Source organism: Protopterus annectens, chromosome 1.part0, assembly GCF_019279795.1.
Source record: "Protopterus annectens isolate FY-2018-M chromosome 1.part0, PAN1.0, whole genome shotgun sequence".
NCBI lineage: Eukaryota > Metazoa > Chordata > Ceratodontiformes > Protopteridae > Protopterus > Protopterus annectens.
This window is the reverse complement of record NC_056725.1, coordinates 516727955-516750023: the sequence shown is the minus strand read 5'-3', so window position 1 is coordinate 516750023 and position 22069 is coordinate 516727955. Positions and strand designations below refer to the sequence as shown.

Sequence of the window (22069 nt, the reverse complement as noted above, 5' to 3'; positions counted from 1 at the left end):
ACCGAACACTGAAGGCATTATAAGAGATCTGGGGACATGGGTTGACAGCAACCTCTTCTTTGATCACTACATTGCCACTGTGGTCAGAAAGTCCTATGTGGCACATCTCTTTACCAAGGGTTTTGCATCCAGGAAGAAAGAGGTCATCATCTGTCTCTAATTTTCCCTCATTAGACCAGTCATCAGTATAATGCCCCATTTGACATGTACCTCACTAAACACCTGCAACAGCTAGAAAGGGCACAAAAGTACCTCACAAAGACATATGCCCTACATGTTGTTGTGTCTTTCGGCTTCTCCTGGCTAGGGGTCTCCACAGTGGAACTCCTGTCCGCTAATTATTGGTAGTTGATTTTTACGTGCCGAGTTACCAGCCCTGACGCACAACCTTCAACGAAGGTATGCCCATTCACGCATGTCATATGCCCTACATGGACAGTCATAAAAAACTCCAGCATTTCTCTGCCTCATATCATCTATTAATAGGCGATTTCTACTTGACTTACAAGCCATGTTTGACCCAGCCCTGTTAGAAATGTTAGACCTAAAGAAATCCCAATCCCTCCACACCACACACTCCATGGACCTCAACCTCATTACCACAATCAACAGAACTTGCTGGAGGGACAGGTTCATAACCCAGAGACTGCCCATGCTGTGGAATAGACTTCCCATACATCTCAAGCAGAGCATCTCACTGGACCTTTTCAAGAGAAATCTTGATGAGTGGATGGGAAATAGAAAGTTCACACCGGGGATCACTCCAGTGGCTTTGCTTGATAGAATTACCGGGAACTAACGGCGGCATGATGCCAAGGCACTTCTACGTGCTAGGCTTGTAAAGGCTCCAGGGCCGTTGGCCTAGTATACACCTATGAACAGGTATATCACTAGGGGATCAACATGCTCTACAGCATCCTATGAAAACTGTCAAAGCAACATACTCCCACTTTATTAGTCAGTCAAACCTCCTACCCGGTATTTGATGTCTTATTACTGTTTGCTCCTGCCATGTAAAATACTCTGTTGCTGTAATCTCCTCAATATAACTATTCTTCTCACTGCAACCTTTCAGGCCTATCCCTTTCATATCTATCCCATAAAGTCTGCTTTCTCAAATGTAATTTGCTTACATTGACACAAGTGTTTCCAACCTCCCTTTCCCTTATTTTCTTTATTAATTGGTGCACACCTTGAATCCTTGGTTAGGTGCAAGGCTTCCATTTCCTTGCATTTGTCTTATTGGATAGGAGCATAATTAAACTCATTTAATAACTTGCCTGGAATAGTTACTTGTGTGTCTACAACCCAGCCCAGGAGCATGGTTTCCTTTGTTAATGTAAAGGGCCCAGCATATATTCTTATGTGAACTCGCTGTTCTTACATAGGGTCTAAAGAACTATACATGTTTCCATTTTGCTTGGGAAAGGAAGTGCATAACTTTGTACAGGATGGGCAGGTAAGTGGGATCGAGACCCTGTAGCTGTCTGTCTCATCTGCCCCAATTTCAGTCTTCCCTTGCAGAGTAGATGGTGAAAAGCTTCCCTGATTCTTACATCTAGCTTTCTGCAAAAAATCCCTTAGAGTTGCTTCTTTGTTGGTCTTTCACATAGTCTGCTATGTTAATTGTGCTCTCAAGAGGTGGCCTCTTTTACTTTGTTTTCTGCTGTGTCACTTCTAAAATAAGTGTAGGACCATGATTTACGAAATACTACAAAATTCTCTGAAGCCAAAGTGTGCTTCCTCTGTTATAGTCATGAGGCTAGGGTGCCTTCTATACAGAGTCTGCATATCCTCCCTGTGGTCGCGTGGGTTTCCTCCGGGTGCTCCGGTTTCCTCCCACATCCCAAAGACATGCTGTATGTGGAATGGATGCTTTAAAGTGGTCCTAGGCATGACTGGATGCGTGTGTGTGTGCCGTCTGTGGAAGGTTGGGCACCAGGCTGGCAACTCGACACTGTAAAACTCCACTGCCAGTTATGAGCGGATGTGGTGGCCCCTAACCATGAAAAGCCCAAAGAAGTTGGTGGCGGTGGTATTTTTGTTGCACAGTAGTAGCTGATTAGGCTGTGTATGCTCCACCAGGATTCCATTCTAGACCTCCAGTACCTGACTTTGCTGTAGTCTCTGGGACATTTTTTGGCCCTGTGAAGGCATCCTCCTTGTTAGTTCCAACTACTAGTAGGCCAGTATCACTGGATGTCTCACTGATATTGAGCAATTTCTTTTTGTCAGTTCTGGCCCCTTTGGCATCTCTTACAGAGCTGTTAGTGACTGAGTTGATTATAGTGTTGTCATCGGCTTTGATACTGACCTTCTAAGGATTGGCACCTTTGGCTTTGAATAGGGTGACTTCCCCATCCTTCCATATTGTCAGTGCCTTTCCCATCTCTTTTGGATTCAAAGTCAACATTGGTGCCTTCGTTAGTCAGGGTTGAAGGAGATCTACATTTGTGCTGGCACTGAGGTCAACATCAGTATTGTCATCAAGTCAACAGTCTGTGATTTGCTGTTCTGTTACCACCCATTTTCTTTTGATACAGGATCTTTCCTTTGTCTTGGTTTCTTCTGTCGACATGATTGTCATTCAACTTTCCTATCAGGACTCTGGTAATCTTCAGAGTACCACCTGCCATTTCACATGACCAGAGGTCTTCCTCTTCTTATTTTGAGTCACTTCCCTAGGTGTATAGAAAGGCCTCTCATAAGAGGAAGCATATGGAGTCCTGTTGAAGTCTTCCACTTAGATGGAGATGTGAATGGGGGAAGGTCATTGATTCTCCAGCACTTCCCCCAGATAATCCCATATTCAGAGATGCCCTGAAGGTGATGAGACAGAATGGGAGATAGCCCAGAGATCCCATGTCCTTTCTGCAGCAGACTCTCTACATAAGGCATTTAGGTTCCCCAACTAACTTCTTGGATGGCCTACATGCTTTAAGTATCATCTGGATACTTACTGAAGCAGTGTGGACGTTTGAAGGCACAGTAACTCTGGTGTACAAGAAAGCTGATAAACTGTTACATCACCCCGGGACTGGAATTTCTGGCTTGAGACATTTAAGTCTGATATATTGGTCTCCATAGAGGTTCTGAAAAAGGAAAGGCTCCCACCCTCCTGAAAAACCTGTAGTTCATATACTGGACATATTCCAGAACACTGGATCATTTGGAGAAGCTCATATTTGCATCCCTGACGTTCTCCATGAGAGTGCTGTCTTGTTTGGGACAAATGGTGGAGTTTTCAGTGTACTGCAGATAAGATGACTTCCACTTCCACTGCTTCTCAGACTTCACGAGTGAGGAGAAGCATGCCTCCACCCACAGAGTTCCCCTCATCTTGAAATGCAAGATGTACTGTGACAGCAAAGGCTCAGCAGGCTTGAGTTACACTGGGTAACACCTTGTTCTTCTATTGGGTTTTGCCCTTGTTTTCAGCCAGAGCCACCTCTCCCCACCTCAGGACAGGTGAGTTGTCATCAGCTTCCCACTCCTATCCTCTCCAGTCAGCTTATTACAGGCACATGAGACATGGTTTGAATTCATATCATCTGCAGCTCACTTAGACCGTGGAGATGGTTTTGAAACTTTTGGCCCAGAGGCTAAGGTGCACAGTAAGAAGATGGAACAGCAAAGGAAAACACTGCAGATGGAGGCAAGTTTTCCTCACTTTCACATTCCATCTCTAAGGCTCAAAAGAGTTTCCTGCAGATGTGGTTTTGTCAGGGTAGCATTAAAATAAATCTAGCTCTGATAAGGGGTGTAATAACCCAGGTTTCTTACAGAGAAGTTGTAGTAGTTATGGCTGGATTCTCAGAGGTAATCATGCGATTTCCCATGCGAGAGTGCAGAAGCAGACCTGAAGCCTTTTCTGAACACTCCTTCTGGAGGAAGTTGGTGGTTCTTTGTTACTCCACCAAATCATTACCATGGACAAGCAGACGAGGACAATGATGTCTAGAGGTTCCAAGAGTCCTTCTCTTTCAACTGAAGTCTGTCCCCTCATGCTGGATTTTCCACCTTATCAGTGAGGGCTGGAAAAATCAGAGATGCTTTATTACTAAAAAACAACAACAACAACAAAAACAGCCTTTGAGGATGTCCTAGCAGACCTGGGAAAAATCTGGATTTTATTGCATATTGTTTCTGGTACCAAAAGAAAAAAAAAACAAATCTCTCAGGCCCATTTTCAACCTAACTGGAATAATCTCATTTTTTTTTTTTGTTAAAGACAATGTCAAGTTGGTCTTGGTGTAAACAGTTTCCTATTGTATTGCAGAAGGAGATTGAATCTGCTCCTTAGAACTTCAAGACATTTATTTATGTGAGAAAATAAAAAAGTGGGGCAGAAGGAATGTGTAGGTCATGGAGCCACCTACTTTTTGGTCTCATATCTGCTCCAGGGCATTCATCAGATATATATCTGTGGTGGTACACATGCATCTGGTGGGAGCTGAGGTGTTCCTTACTTGGGTGACTAGAACCCTGCTACTGTGTCTTGAGACCAGCTTACCATTGTGAGGGAGTCTCTGATAAGTATCTTTGAGTCCTTTTGAATCTCTGTAACCAAGTTCCATCTGGTGCTTTCACAATGCCTTAATGGGCTGCAATCTGACTGCACTTTTATATAGGATGAGTCTCGCCACAGTCGCAGCTCACATTTTGAAGTCATCATTTCAGTTGGTCTGAATTATTTTACTGTGACACCATTGCAGATCTTAAAGGTAGTGGGTCTGATAGCAGTGGCTATCCTTATGATGCCTCTAGCCAGACTTCATGCAGTAGTTCTACAGTGGATCCTGTGGGAGCAGTACTCGTAGAATATGGACCCATTGGAACATGAGGTCTACATTACTCATGCGTCCAAATTACACCTGTTTTGGTGGATGGATGCCGTTAGTCTTCCCTCTAACAGTCCATTTTGCCTTTCCCCATCTCTTGCAATAGTGACCACAGATGTGTCAGTCATAGAGTGATGCAGGTGCACTGTAGCCAGCTTATGGATGTTCATCGTGCTATATTGTTGCAGTCATCACACTTGGGTTATCCTGTCATCAGGCGGTCCCGCAGTCGGCCGAATCCCAAAGTCCTGGTCCGGCGTCGCCTCTTCCCTGACGTCAGTGCGACAGGGGTATAAAAGAGACAGCCGACACCATTTTCTCCAGTCTTTCTTGCCGCGTGGTGCCCGAAGCAGAAGCAGCTCGCAAATGCCGGTCGGTCAGCTCCTGAAATTTTCTAATCGAGTTTCAGCCCGAAGTCTTCCCTAAAGCTAAGTACCCCGTTGGGGAAACTTTTCTTGCTTCAGACCGATGTCAGACAAATTTAATAATTGTATTTCTTGTGGGAAGCAAATACCTCATAAGGATTTTCATTCTTATTGTATTCCTTGCCTAGGCCCAGACCACGACGTCTCTGGTTGTTGGTTTTGTGCTAGGTTCAACAAACGTACAATTAAGCGTCGGGCAGAATTCGCCCAGCATTATTTTGGCAGAAAATTTAACTATAGCATGCCGTCGGAGCAACCGACATCAGCAATGATTAAAAAACGCAAAGATAAGGACCAGCAGCCAAGGCCAAGACCAGATACCGAGGCCTCAGCAAGGCCTGACGCCGGTTCTCTGGTTTTCAACGAGGCACCTTTGCAGCCCCTGACTACCGCTGATTCAGAATTTCTGACGGCATCCCAAACCGAAACAGTTGGGCCTCAGGATCCGGTTCCACCTCACTCCTCGGACGCCAGCCCCGACGGGGATCCGGAAATTTTGGATAGGCCTTCGGTCTCAGAGGGTGTTTTCAAACCTACAACTGCCTCTGCCAAGCCTTATACTAAGCTTAAAGCCCCCTTGAAAGTTAGAAAACCGGGGCCACACACACCCCACAGGCCCCTATGCCTAAAAAACAGATGCTTAAGATGGCCGAGGATTTAATTACCCTTATCAGGAGATCCCAAACCCCACCTGACAAAAGGCCTAGACTGGAGGAAGATTATCCTTCCTCTGACCAAGCATCCATTTCCTCAGGCAACTCTGACGACCAGGATTACTCCTTCCCTCCTTATGAAGACTCAGATGCTGAAGAGTCCATTCCCTCTGTCCCCCCCCCTGAAGACTACTCTTTTGGGGGAAACTTTACACACCATGAGGGAGCACTTCCACTGGGAAGGCCAAGATTACTCTGACTCTAAGAAAAGACTCCGTGAGTTTCTTCTTCTTCCTCCACAGCATAAACCCCTGGCAATTCCTCCAGTTTTAGACATTTTGGATGATGTTTTCTCTGAATCCAGTTTAAACCCAGATTCCTTACCTCCAGCACCAGCTAAACCTGACAGATACTACCGAGTTCCTGATACTCATAAGTTTCTATGCAAAAGCCCTAATGCAGACCCCGAGACCATTTCCCAGGGTCCCAAAGGGGTTAAGGCCTCTACTGCTAAGAATCCACTTCCTTCTGAAAGAGATTTCAGAGCGTTAGAAAGATGGGGAAAGAAAGTGTATACGTCTGCCACTTTGGCCATGAGGGCATTAAACTGCCAATTCCACATGCTAAAATACCAACAGTATTTGATTACACAGTTAAAGCAGAAGCTGATCCCTCAGACAGATCAACTAGATTTGAAAGAGTTGCAGGATTTGCTGCATGCAGCAGAACAGGTGGGAAAACATACCTTACAGTGTGGTTTTGATTCATTGGAAGCCTCATGTAGAGCAGCTGTCACAGGGTCTGTCATACGTAGGCATGCTTGGCTTAAAGAACAAGCCTTACCAGAACATGTCAAAGCAAAGTTATTGGATGCCCCATTGCAGAAAGATATGTTATTTGGTGTCAAAGCAGAGGAAGTTTTGAAGAAAATGGAAGAAAAGGCAAAATCTATGCAAACAGTTAAAAGATTTTTTACAGGTACAACCTCCTCGTTTCAGCAGAAACTGGCCATCAAAAAAAAGGTCCTTTCCTGCATCAGACAGACCCCAAAGAGGTAGGTACAGGCGCCCAAGGGGCAGAGGCCAGCCACAAGGTTCTTTCAGGCCTAGACAATGGCATACAGCAACTCAAAGAGGTGGAGACGAAAGATCTCAACCCTTCAGGAAACAAACACAATGACTTCCCTCTTCGGCTGCCAAGCAAAATTGCCCTGGCAGCACCTTTGGGAGGGAAACTGGCTCTATTTCCACAAAATTGGCGCATCATAACAAAGGACAAATGGATTCTGGACATTATTACCAGAGGCTACAGATTTCATTTCCACACTTTACGTCGGATGAGAGGCATGCCAAATCTGCCTCCAAACCAATGGGCAGAGGCTCAAATGTAAATTTCAGCTCTCATGGATATGAAAGCAATTCAAAAGATACCTACAAAAGAGCAAGGTCAAGGTTTTTACTCAAGACTGTTTCTAGTCCCAAGAAAGGACAAAGCCTGGAGGCCCATCTTAGACCTCTCAATTCTGAACACATACCTGGAGGTACCCAAATTCAAAATGCTCACACTACAGCAGCTCCTTCCCATGCTGGGCAAGGAGTCTTGGCTGGTAACGTTGGACCTCAAAGAGGCATACCTGCATGTCCCTATCAGACAAGATTGCAGAAGATACCTCAGATTTTTGGCAGGTACAATGCATTATCAGTTCTCTGCATTGCCCTTTGGCTTATCTACTGCACCCAGAGTATTTACGAAATGCCTGGCATCAGTAATTGCATATTGCAGACAACGAGGAATACAAATTTATCCATATCTGGACGACTGCCTGATCCAGCAAGGACATTCTATTACAGCATCTGGCTTTTGTAACACAGCTGCTCAGTTGCCTAGGGTACACAGTAAACAAAAAGAAGTCAAAACTAATACCCTTGCAACAGATAATATTCCTGGGTGCCAGCTTAAATACAACGGCCCAGATGGCTTACCTCATGCCAGACAAACAAAAACAATTGACTCAATACTTCAAAAAGATAGCAACTTTTACCCAGCTCACTGCAAGGAAAATCCTGCAGGCATTGGGGTTCATGGCATCATGCATTCAACTAATCCCATTTGCAAAGCTGCATATGAGAAAATTACAATGGTACCTGAAAAGTGTATGGTCTCAACAAAGGCACAGCCTCGAAACAAATATACCTATCATTCCCTGCCTTCAAAAAGAGTTCCTATGGTGGGCTCAAGCATGTCAAACAAACAAGGGTCTTCCTTTCGTCTTACCTCCAGCAAACCAAACCATGACAACAGATTCTTCAGACTACGCCTGGGGAGCACACATGGCAGGACAAGTGCATACAGGGCAAATGGTCTGCAAAACAAATGCATCTTCACATCAACCAAAAGGAGATGCTAGCTGTGCAAAATGCACTGACAGCCTTCAAGGACCTCTTGCATCCAGGACAACTTCTAATAAGGACAGACAACACCACAGTTATGTGGTACATAAACAAATAGGGAGGAACACACTCCTACCCTTTATGCAGACAGGCTATGACCTTATGGAACACAGCTTTGACCTACCAAGTACAACTACAAGCACAATTCCTGCCAGGAAAGGAAAACATATTGGCAGACGAATTAAGCAGAAATATGGCAGACCCTCACGAACCCACAAGTATTTTCAATGATAACTCAAAGGTGGGGATGTCCAGACATAGATCTATTTGCCTCCCCCAACAATTGCCAATTACAAAAATTCTGCACAAGGACTTATCACTCCCTAGCCTGGAAAGTGGACGCTCTGTCATTCAGTTGGACAACACTGACAGTCTATGCCTTCCCTCCACTACCTCTATTGACCAAGGTATTATTGAAGGTCAGATCAGAGAGGCCACAAATGATCCTCATTGCTCCGGACTGGCCACGCCAGCACTGGTACCCATTACTAAGGACCTTGACTCACAGCCCTCCATGGATCTTGCCTCAATTCCCACTACTGCTGACTCAGAAAAACTATCAAACCCGTCACAGCCAGCTCAGAACTTTAAATTTAGCTACATGGAGAATTCCTTAAATTATCAATCAACACTTCTCTCAAAGGACGTCCTGAATGTAATTATGGAGGCCAGGAGGCCTAGCACCAGGAAGACTTACTCAGGCAAATGGAAAAGATTTTGTGCATGGCACCAGGCTAAAGGTCAAAATCCTTGGATACCAAACATTCCTCACATACTGCAATACCTAACTGAGATGCTGCACAAAGGCCTTTCCTTCTCCTCCATTAAGATTCATGCTTCAGCCATTTCAGCTCAATATAATATGGATCCCCCAATTTTTCTCACACCCTTTACTTAGACAGTATCTCAGGGGGGCTAAGAATATAAGATCCCCCAGAAAACCACCAACACCAACTTGGGACCTGAACTTCGTTTTAGAAAAGTTAACACTACCTCCTTTCGAATCAGCATTCTCAGCAGAACTACAATACTTGTCTTGGAAAACAGCCTTGTTACTGGCTATTACCTCAGCACGCAGGGTCTCAGAACTACAGGCACTTATGGCAGTGGAACCTTTCATCATTTTCCATCAGGACAGAGTCTCTTCTGAACTAACCCTACCTTCATGCCCAAGGTAGTATCCAGTGTGGCTTTGAATCAGACCATTCATTTACCCACCTTTTATCCTAACCCACAGAATAAAGGAGAAAGGCTCCTTCACTCTTTGGACATTCACAGACAGCTACGTTACTATTTAGATAAGACAAAGATCTTCAGAAAAACTGACCAACTCTTTGTATCGTATGCTGCAAGTTCACAAGGAAAGGCTATTTCAAAACAGAACATCTCCAAATGGATAGCACATTGTATCCGCTTTTGCCACTCGCACCATGGGAAGGCAGTGCCTGTCAATATTAGATCCCATTCTACCAGGGCTACTGCAACCTCAGCAGCCTTTCTCAGAGGGGTTCCAACCAAAGACATTCTGGAGGCAGCTACTTGGAGTTCAGTGCACACCTTTACCAAGCACTACCTCCTTCCATTATACTTAAAAAACAGAGCTGGTTTTGCCACTGCAGTTCTGCAGGGCATCCTAGCATAACCTAACCCAGTTTAGTACCAGCCACCTTTCCATAGCTTTGGGATTCTACCCAAGTGTGATGACTGCAGCAGTATAGCACGATGAACATAGTACAGTTTTGTACCTACCATAAATGTAGATGTTCGAGTGGTTATACTGCTGCAGTCCAGGTTACCCTCCCTCCATCCCCTCTACATACCAGGGTGTTAGTTACAACTCCATGTACATCAATCTATTGGATGCATGTCTATATGGTGTATTTGCTAACAGCTAGTACTATTGCTTAAGTGCTAAGGTTTTGTTGCATAGCTATTGTATTGCCTTCCTAGTTAAGGGCACCTGACATCTGGGGCAAGAAAAACTGAAGAAAATGGCATCGGCTGTCTCTTTTATACTCCTGTCGCACTGACGTCAGGGAAGAGGCGACGACAACCGATGCCGGACCAGGACTTTGGGATTCGGCCGACTGCGGGACCGCCTGACGACAGGATAACCCAAGTGTGATGACTGTAGCAGTATAACCACTCGAACATCTACATTTATGGTAGGTACAAAACTGTACTTTCTGGGTGTTCATTCATCCAATAAAGTCTGTCTTCACATCAGCTTGCTGAAGTTGAGGGCAGTTCTGTTGTCTCTTCAGGCCTTCTATGTATCCCTGTCTATGGGAGTCCTCAGAATGTAGATAAACAGCATGGCAGTGGTATGGTATAGACAGAGACAGAGAGAGGAAGATCTGATGTCTTATACGAGAAGCTGTCAAAGTGTGGGAATAGGCCATATCCAGGAAATGGTTCCTAGTAGGTGACTGCTTGTAGCTTACAAGTAGTCCTCCTACTCCCCAGTGACAACCAGACTTTTTTCAAGCAAGGGCAAAACACTTTTGTGAACTGTTTGTGTTCCCAACCAACTCCAAGTGTGAGAATTTAATTTCCTTACTCTCACTAAAGAGGACCCCCAAATGATGCTCTTGCCCGCAAATGACTCACTAGACTCCTTAATGCTTTTTTCCTGATTCCCCTGGTGATGATGAAGCTGCTCAAGGCAAACGTCATCCTCACAGCTTAGTGTTGGCCCAGGCAGTTCTGGTTCCTCTGTTCCTTGCTCATCTTATAAGAATTAACGCATTTTCTTGAGAGGAAAAAAAATATTCCTTCCATTGAGAATGTCTCACCCTGACATTTATTTCTTGCATCTAGAGACTTTATTTACTTCGTTTAGTTGCTAGTAGTCTTAACTTTTCTGAGAGTGGTATCTATACTTCACTTTCCAAAAGTCATTTACTAGATAAACATGCAGCGGCAAATGGACTATTTTTTTTTCTACCTGGACTGAGTCAAAGGGATTGGATCCCTTTTCTGCTCCTGTCCCTGACATTTTCAGTTACCTTGTAGGTATTTTTAATAATGGTTGAGCTGTTCCTCTATAAATGTTCATGTGATTGCTATTTGGAATTTTCACCAGGGTTAGGATGGTCCTTTCCTGCCTCCTGCGAAGGTGTCTCGAGTCATTTTAAAAAGTTCTGTTCTGCTTTGGCTGCTGTTACATGACCCGTTGCCTGCTTAGAATCTATACTTTGTTCTTGAGAAACTTTCTCAGGCTCACTTTGATCTAGCAGTTGTGTCTGAGCTTTAAATGTCTATCTTGGAAATTTTTTGTTAGTGTACATCACATTTGCTAGGAGAGTTTCTGTACTGCATGCCAGGTTCATCATTCAGTGTTTATATTTTTGTGCATATTTTGACTTTATTGTTTTTTTTTTTATACTTATTAGGGAACCTTAATTGGTGTTGTTGGGAAGGTCGGCTGTGGAAAGAGCTCCCTTTTGTCAGCAATCAGTGGAGAGCTGAACTGGTAAGCAACATCTTTATTTTTCCACAGGATTGGCAGCTTTGAATTTTTCTGAACTTGGTTTTCATCTTTATCACACAATATCTCTGTTTCTGTCAAGGTTTGGTGGATATAGGCTTGTCAAGGGGCAGTATATTATTGTTTAAAGTGTTGGGATTGTTGTGCATTGTCATAAGCATGAGGGCATGGTTGACTCCCATCAGAGGGGTTAGATCAACAAAGTTTGCAACAGTGACATAACTTTGGTTCCTGCTTGACAGGATTTCATGTGCTAGCATCCAGATGGTTGTATCAAATGCCCCTACCTTCCCTGAAGTCATGATGGAAAAAAGTCAGGGTCCTATGTTTGTCATGATACTCCTGTACATGGATGATAACATATGCTCTTTATTATGTCATTTTTGCAGTATTCCTTGTTCTTATATATGGGGCATGTATTGTCAAGAATACTGCACATCCAGATAGTCTACAAAAGCATAGGCATCTTTAGCATGTGCCATACATCTGATCTATGATATATGCACAATACTACGTGCTAGTCTTAAGGGGTATATGAACATGAAAATCCTCAGAATTTTCTTACTGCCAGTCTGTGAATGAAGACTTTGTCAACATTGTAGTCTGTTTACTGCACAGTCAGTTTCTAGTTACAAATGTTTTTTGGCAGATAAGTACCTTGTTGAAGACCCTTCCTCTTTACTGTCGCATTTTTGTGAAAAAACTTACTTTTCTTGCCTTGAAAAAGGGGAAATTCACTGTAGTCATCACATTCCCTATAAACACTCTCAGTGCCTTTTTGTTTATGCCCTGAGCACAATTTTAGAAACAATTCCATCTGTAAATACTTTGTACCTAAAACCATTAATAGCCATCTCAATTCTTTAAACTTTATATTGAGAATAAGCGACTTAAGGCTTTAGCTCACAGCAAGATGGCTTCTTAGTTGTCTGCCTTGGACATTCTCCTTCAGCCAAAAAGTTGAAAAAAAAAGCCAAGTGTTCACAGAAGTCTGCTTCTTTCAGTCAGTTGTCCAAATCAAATGATCTTGGGGCTGATCTAGCCACAAAGGGAGAACCAAGGCTGATTCTATCTGAGGGAACAGGGGAATCCTCCAGCTCTTAATCCGAGTAGATTTCCTAGGAATCATTCTAAAGATTAATGTTGATAACTATCCTATGCATAGTTTTTCTTTAGAAGCTTCTAAGAAAAGGAAACCTAAAACAATGCATGTTTCTCCCTGTGCTTCCTCGTCTCCTTCATTAAAAGACTTGAAGGAAGATTGGTTTATTTTCTCCCAAGGGTTGTTTAAAACTCTTACTGGCCTTTCAATCTTCCCAGTTTTGTCTTCTGAGGAAGATGTTTCTTTTGACTGTGTGTGTCTGTGGGTCTTAACTATGCATCACAAATGCATTCCTTTTGAGTTTTGTATCAGAGGCAAATGACGCCCTGTCTTTTGAGTCCCTCCATGAAGAGCTCAACTGTAGGGAACTCTATTTACGATATGAAAGACTTTTTTAAATGGAAGAGTAAGCAGAAAGTCTGATTCACAAGAACATGGAAGTGCCTAAATCCTCTTCTATTCCACAAGTTATAGAAGCCCTAGAGGATACCTCTGTGTCAGCTTCTCTGACTCCAGACTCCCAAAACCCTCCACCCCCACCCCTAAGAAGCCAGGCTGATTTTGTAAAGTAAATGAATCTCACATCTACCTATATAAAAACCCTTCATCTGATCCTGCTGCTTTCTGTTTGGAATCAGAGTTTCTAAATTGCTGCCTTACACCAGTGCTGTCGCTAATGACAGAGATAGTCAGGGCCATGGACAGATGTGGTTAAAAAGTTCACATCTCAGCCACCCTGTTATTAAAGCCATCAATTATCAAACACTCATGACTAGATACTTGCTTTCCATTTTTGATAACATGGCCAAAGTGCTGTCTGATGTATCAAACTCCTTGACTAAATCTTCCTTTGAAGTAATGGTTAGCTCTGCCTTTCAGGTGTCAGGTATTCTATTAAGTACAGGTACTTCTAGAGCAGCTGTCACTGGTTCAGTGCTTAGAAAATATGCTTGCCAGCAAGATCAGATGACAGGTGTTTAAACAGTTACCTGTGAGATTTGTATACTTTATAAAATCTCACAGATGATGTGAAAGCCAAACTGCTGGTTACTCCATTAGACAAAGATACCCTTTTTAGTAATTCCTGTGAAGAGATTTTCCAAAATCATTAGAGGAAGGGCAAGACTATGCAAGGAGTTAAGCAATTGTTTCTTCTGACTTCCTAAGTTTCAGAAGAATTTTCATAACAAAACTGGACCAAATTTTTATAAGCCCTTAAACACTTAACAGCAAAAAAAACTAAGAAGTTTTCCTAAAAAGTAGTGGCAAGACAAACCAAAAGCTGACTGTGAAGGATGCAAAGGATTATTTCCCAACAAAAATGATTACTTCTGACTATTTTATTCATTGAGCCCTCTACCTCTTTTAGCTTGACCCCCCCCCTTCCAAAATTCCAGGGGAAACCCTCTCTGTCTCTCTTTCCTTTCCTTGTTAGAAAGTCATAACAGGCAACTGTGTTTTGGATATAATAAGAACAAGATATAAGCTTTGGTGGGACTCTTTTCCTATTCTTTCAGAGATCCCTCAAGTCCCATCAGATCAACACCACCTCATCAATAATTTTAAATGTATTTCTTAAGGGATCATAGAACCTGTTCCTTCTAATGAGATTGGGGAAAGGATTCCTTTCAAGACTTTTCTTGATTCCATGCAGTTTAAGATTTCATGCATTTGGGATATCACTTTTAGTTTACTGGTTTGCCTTTTGGCTTATCCATGACTCCAAGGATTTTCAGAAAATGCTTAGTGTCTATTACAGGTTTTGCAGGCTCCAAGTCATTCATGTCTATCCTTACCTCAGATGTCTACTTAATTTATTCTGCTTCAGAACAAGACACCTTAAAGGACTTACACTTTTCATTCAGGCTTTTTCTCCACTTAGATTTTAAACTCAGAATTAAAAAAGTCGACCTTAAAACCTCACCATTCTTTAGTTGTTTCTGGGATATCGTCTGGACATATCCATCGTGATGTCCTTCCTTCCCCTCAGACAATGTTCAGTTTTTGAAAACTTACTTACCATCTCTGACAAATCATCAAACTACCTCAGCAAGAGATATTTTGAGAGCCTTTGGATTTATGGTGTCAACAATTGTAATAATTCTGCATGCCCAGCCCCACAGCTATAAAAAAAAATAAACAAAAAACAGTGGTCCCGCGAAGTTGAACATAGCACTGTCATCCTCTTTCCTTTCCACTCTCTTTCTTGCATTTTATGAAGAACTAGATATTTTGGTGGATCAGCCAGGTAACATTGAATTTTGGGGTTCCATTTCTCATTCCAGCTCTTCAGTAAATTGGTGGCAGCAGATACATCAGATTTTTCAAGGGGGGAGCTTGCTCAAAGGGAATAGATGTTTGGGGAGTTTGTTCACCCCAAGACAAACAGATTCAAATAAACATCAAATAGATGATGGCTCTAATTTATGCCAGTATAATTTATACAAACTCTACATCTTCTCTGGAACCTGTAACCTCTGGACTTACACAGGAAATAGTTTCTGTCATTCATCCAGACCTCAAGTGCTTGAGTTACACATGCTGAATGTTAGGCTTTTTATTCCTGTCAGGTAGTTTTACTCTGAGGATGTGCTCCAGGTGTTAAAGGAGACAAAAAACCTGCTGCTAGACAATTTTATGTTTCTAAATGAAAGATATTTTTTGTATAGAACCTCAATAATGGTCAGGACCCATCTTCATTATTGTTCGAATTATCCTCAAGTATTTGTGTGAGCTACTTAATTCAGGCCTAACATTCACTTCTATTAAAGTGCATCTGTCAGCCATACCTCTCTACCTGGAAACATCAAAAATCTGGACAAAGGTCCATGAAAAGTAGGTACAACTGGCCAAAAATCTATACACTGATTAACATAAAATCTGCATACATAATTATGTATCCCCACCCACTCCCATGAAATTGTGGGATACCAACATTCAAACGCAAATCGAAGAACAGACAAAATTTTAAACACAAAGTGTAACCAGAACTGTGGTGTTTTATTTATATTAATATTTGAATTTGTATCAAACTTTGAACTTGTGTAAAACTAAAGTACAAGTTTTTTATAAAAGTAAAATTAACTGCTTCCACCTTCTGCACTAATATTAAATAACAGAACATGATATAACCAGAACAATACTTGTTAAGATGTAGTTGAGGCACCTGGCTTAAAACTCAAGAAAATAAAATTAACTTAACCATGACAAACCACTAATCAGACACCAACCTACTAACCAGATGGTTGCAAAATTATCTGTAATCAAAATTATACACACACACAGCAACAGAAATGCATGCTTCCTACAAATGATAACAGAATAGGTGTCAAGAAAGGCAGAAGCAGAATTAAAAGTTAAACTCCTGTCACTAACTGGGGCCTAATTGATGCATCATGTTTTCATAATCACATTTAAGAAAGGCACTAAGTCACATAAAAATAAGCCAGATGCACATCTCTACACTAAAAACTTTCCGTAAACACAGAGAACTCTGTCCATCTAGCAGCACGACTTTTAGGCATGACTGAGCTGAGTCTTTCATTATACTACGAGGGGGTGTGTATACAGTTCACTTCCATCACACAGGCAATGGGGGGGGGGATAACATAACTCAGCCCTTTTTCCAGCTTAATTTAGCTTAGCAAATCTTCTCTTGGTATGGATATATGCACATGCACTTATAAGTAGACAGACATATTTGTCAACCTTTTAGCCTTACCCTCAACCTTTTAGCATAAGAAATCTGAACAAATGCAATAATAATGGGGGAAAAAGGCCCCAAAAATAGGGACACATTTTAAATATTGCCATATTAAAATGTCTGTTATTATTTGGTGACTTCAAATTTTATGAGAACTAGACCAATACTGTTAAGCAAAAAATCTGGACATTCTGCAAATACCTGAACAGTTGAGAGGTTTGTATGAGAAATAGTGTTTTATATTTAGGAGAGGGAAGAACTGAAAACTATGGTCACACAACTCCATTCTCCTTACTCTGGTAATTACCGTTCCTTTCAACACAAAATCCACAACTTCAGTCTCCTTACACTGGTATTTACTCCTGCTGACAACACAGAATCTGTACAAAATATGTGTTATTGAAAAATGTATATTTCTTTTGTTTCTCCTAATACATTTTGTAACTGCAGTTATTATCACATTATCATTTTAATAATAGTTTAACAAACAATACTGTATAAATTTGTTGTGTTGCATTTCACTTTTTTCTGCTACCTGGGCTAATCATGCAACTGATTACTTAGGATCACTGTTCTACTACTACATAATTTTTCAGTAACTCTGAGACCTTTCCCACCCTTGCTAGTTCATGACATTGACTCACAACCCTCAACCTCATATGCCCAAAACCAGGGACAAAAGCTCCAAATCAGGAACACTTCTTAAATTTTGGTATTACTGATTTACAATATTTGGAAAACAAGTTAAGCTGAATTAGCAAGTACTTTCTAAAGCAAGAAAAATCTGAAAATGCAAAGGCTGATATCTGTTAACTTTTTTGAGAAAAGGTCATGTTTTATAGTCACCAATTGTAGGAAAGTGGGCAAAACAAAATTCTGACACAAAATCTGGGACAGTTGAGAGGTATGCTCCCCTAGTGGCAACTGCAGCAATTACAGACAATGACTGGGAGGAAGTGGCTGAAAAACACATGCATTACTAAGAGAGACAGAAAACAATGTGCTTGAAAACAATAGAGAAGCAATATCAGAGACTAGTACAGAACAACTGCTAAAACACTGAAGTCACATCTGTGTAACATTTTTGTTCATTTGTCCTCATTCCTTCATTCATTCAATCACTAATAAGTGAAAAATACATCCACACGTATAGCACAACTTTATCATGCATGTTGTATCTTTCGGATTTTCCCGGTTAGGGGTCGCCACAGCGGAACTCCGGTCCACTAATGATTGGCAGTAGATTTTTACATACTGAGTTGCCAGACCTAACATACAACCTTCAAGGAAGGTACGCCCGTTCACGCATTTCTCCACAAAGAAGACGCTTTCACTGAGAATCGAACAGGACAACATCTTACTGTGAGGCGACAACGCTGCCGCAGCACCACCACGGGAAGCTAAATTTTTACATTTACTTCTTCTACCAAGGATTGTCCAATAATTAGGTGGATCGAGCAGTTGAAAGCACCTTTTAAAACAGCTGTGTATAAGTCAGCGGTCAAACTCAGGCACAGGAGTACCTTAACACACAACAGAGCAGTAGGAGTGTAGAAATTCTCAGCTGAAGAAAGGATACAATACAAAGTACATGGCAAGGAATATAAAATTACATTAGTGCAGCAATCCATAAGTGAGAAAACAAAATTTACAGCTTCCATCCTTATTTAAAACGCTGTCCTGACAAAAATTTCAACAAGTGCCCAGTTTGCTCCTTATCCAGTCTACTGAATCTACCCCCATAATGAGCAATGCATGTTTTTTTATTGTTTTTTTTTTTTTTTTACTTATCTTGAGATTGAGGCTCTAGCTGCCAAAGCAGGAAAGTAAATTTTCTCATCATGGTGTCTCTCCCTCAGCCTCTACTGCACTGCAGTAGTCTGCAAAACTTAAACTGTTACTCGACATAGCTGTATTCCATCCAAAACAGAAACAGTCAACAGCAGGCAGTTAGCAGATCATCAGTAGTCCTTACAAACCTCCTCAGTCGTTGGTTGGCTGTGCTGCTGTGACTGTATAATAACTTTGTGTTTATTTATTTATTTTTCAGGTTTCCTGTCTGAGACCCAAGTCTGAGTCTGACAGACAGTCAGGCACTGCCCCTGAATACTGTTGATGAGTGATGACATCAGCCATACCTTAAAATGGTAAAAAAATAAAAAAAAATCAGAAATTAAAGGGGCCACTTGGAAATTCATAGCACCCCATTATTTTGACCTCAAAACTGGTAAGTACCAAGGAATTCAGTATAGCTGAGTGGTATGATTTCAGCGATTTTGGCTTGTCTGCCTGTTGATTCCCATTATTTCTTATGTTATGAGGTCAAACAGTTTCTTAAAGGTCTCTACATCAGACCCCCTATGAAACTGAGTTCTCTTCCTTGGGATCTGAATTATGTTCTGAAAAATCTAAACTTATCTTTTGAACTTGCTGCTTCTGCTTCCTTGAAATTCTTAACTTAGAAAGCAGTGTTATTCGTTGCCTAAACCTCAGCTAAAAGAATTTGATGTAACATTTTAACAACTATAGAACACTTAGATTCTTTCGATAAATGATCTTGATAGGGGCTGTTTGAAAAAGTACCTAAAATGTAACATGTTGTCTTCTAATCTGTCTGTATTCGCTAATAATGGTTAGGTCTATAACAAACGAGTTGGATATTGTCAGTTTTCATTCTATCCTTAACTTTTGGGTTCGGATCTGAACCTCAGATCTGACTTGGCTGTTATTAAAACTTGTGGTAACCAAAAAGCTCTCAAGCTTCTCCCTTACCCATAATACACCAGCCCCTAACATACCTCAGATCTCATTTACCGTTTTTTGTGAAAGGATGTGGGCAGTCATAGCCTTTGAGCTTCCTTGCTATTTTTCAGATAAGCTAGCATTTGTCTTTCAGATTTTATATTCTGCCTTTTCTACCATATTTATCTAGTTTCTATTAATCCATTACCTTTGTACTTATTTTATTTCCTTAAATACCACTGATGATGTCTATCCCTTATTTTCTTTTACATGTTAGTGTATTCTTAATTACTGTTGTTGGTAATATCTTTTTCGTCTTTGTTACTGTGATGATGTGAGGTATTGCCAGTTATGCCAGAAGAAGTAGGTCAGTGAATGTTTAACATATGCCAGCATAGCCAGCTGGAGTTTTGTAAAGAATTGTATGTCATTTGTATATCAAACTGATGTGTACAGGTCCTTGTGTTGAAAATGTATTTGTAAAGCTGCTTGTGTTAAAAATGTATCACTGGTGGGTCCTACTGGACAGAAAAGAAATACACCTGTATGTCAGACTGTATTGTAACTGTTAAAATGAATATATTGTAACAGAGGATACTAGAAGAGAAGAGGTTAATCTCAGCCCAGCTAACTTTGAAAAATAGTCTGAAACTAAATTACCTGGTTTAGGCCATAAAGATTGTATCTTACAGTTCTGATTGCAGCCAGAGACCAAATGTCTGTGAAAACCAGGACTAGGAATCCTACTGTATTGTCTTAGGGGTGAACTAATTGCTACCCTGGAAGGGTGGAATTGTTTTGAAAGGGTGTTATAGCTTCCAGATGCTATAACACATCTTGGCAAAGCTCAGTTTGTGTATATGGTGACAGATAAGTGCAATATTCTTATTCAGTTTCTAGTAAAGGGGGTAGTGTGGGAATCGGAAGTCAGATGACCAGATGTGTGTGATGTCATTTTGTAAGCCACCACTGAAATGATGCTTTAATACTAGATGAGACAGAAGTGTCAGGGCAGTCTGTTTGTGAAACCTGACAAAGAAGGGCCACTCACCTACAGCATCTTGCCTTGCTCAAGTAAGTGAACTAGGGGACAGTAATTCTTTAGATCAGTCAGGAAAATATAGTGAGATTAGTTAAGTATTGTTTTTCTGTATCTGTGTGAACCTTTCCAGCTGTGTTATTTTTAATATTTCCTGTGAATGAAACTTTTGATGTTTATTGTAAGTAGATATTTAGTATTTTCATATTATTTTATCATTTATTATTAAATATATTTAACCTTTTCATTCTGGCTGCTTTTTTAGAGAATATTTTAACCTTTGACAGTACATATGTTTATTGGTGAAACTGTGGTCACTCCTGAAAGTCTTGCTGCATTGGTCAAACACCACAATATGTATTAGCATTAATTTTACTCAATATAATTGGCTTCCCTGGTAAGAGCCGTGGAGTAGTTGGCTTTGTATTGTTCTGGTGGCAGTACCTACTTTATAGTATGGGCAGAGGGGGGATAGCTGATAAATCTATGCCAGCCTTTTCTTGGTGTGTGTGTGTGTGTGTGTGTGTGTGTGTGTGTGTGTGTGTGTGTATATGTGTGTAAATAAAATCTCAAAGAGTGCGTGTCAGCTACTTGGAGCAGGGACACAGAGCACTGGTTTCACAGAGAGGGCGGTGGAGGATTTGGCTTGGAACAGTCGGCTGAGGACTCAACTCTACAGCTGTGGTCAGTGTGGCGTCTTATTTGGGGCCTGATGAGAGAGAGGGAAACCTAGCCCCAGGATGGGTGTGTGTTCCCTGTTTACTCTTAAAAGAAATTGTGCTTGTGCAGAGAGCTGCATCTGGAAATACTGTGTGTATCTATTTTTGTTCCAAGTGAATGTCCCTTACAGGTGTCAGTGGTGAGGATTGAGACACCTTGATCACTGGCTCAGAGGAGGGACATCACAGTTACCTACTAATGAAAAAAATGAATAAATAAAAAAAACTTTCCTGTCTGCTTTATTCTTTTTTGTTGTAGAATGACTGATAAGGGCCCTCCGCATACCTCTTAATCTGGAAACATCAAAAATCTGGACAAAGGCCCATAACAGTAGGTACAAATCGGTATGCTGATTAACATAACATTTGCATACATACATTTGCAGCCCCACCCACTCCAATGGAATTGTGAATAACAACTTTCAAATGCAAACTGAAGAACAGACAACCAAAATATGGCTCCAGAGTCCCCCTGCAGCCATTTCAATGACCCATTACTTGGCTATTTTGCCCGATTTACCATAAACACTGTAATGTGCATACTGCTTTACTTCTACAATGATTATTTGGATTTTATTGTACATTTTATAGCACAAACAAGAATATAAATCTGCAAAACAAAGCAATACAGTCTCACAATGAAAATAGACCTTAGCATTAAAACTTCTCTGCCCTTGAAACTCACATTCATTGAAACAGCATTGAAACCCATATCCAAAGAAAATGCATCTGACCAGTGGCAGTTAAAGATTACCTTTGGGCTGTTTTCAAATCATAGGCCCCTTGCACATGAAACATACATGTGTTCTTTAATTACACCTTCCTTACTGTATTAAATTATATTCCTTGTATAATACAGCACACTTGTTAGGGCATGTTTTAAATTTATTGTTTTGAAAATTTTT

At 41.2% G+C, this 22069-nt stretch overlaps 1 protein-coding gene across 1 annotated transcript in view; it reads left to right on the top strand.

The window, feature by feature from the left end:
* The window catches only part of ABCC10 (ATP binding cassette subfamily C member 10), a 1243619-nt gene that overhangs the window by 475782 nt on the left and 745768 nt on the right, over positions 1 to 22069 (top strand). Inside the window, exon 8 of the mRNA XM_044061090.1 lies at positions 11765 to 11844. Within this exon, the coding sequence (XP_043917025.1) occupies positions 11765 to 11844 (80 nt within the window). The remainder of the gene's footprint in view (positions 1 to 11764; positions 11845 to 22069) is intronic.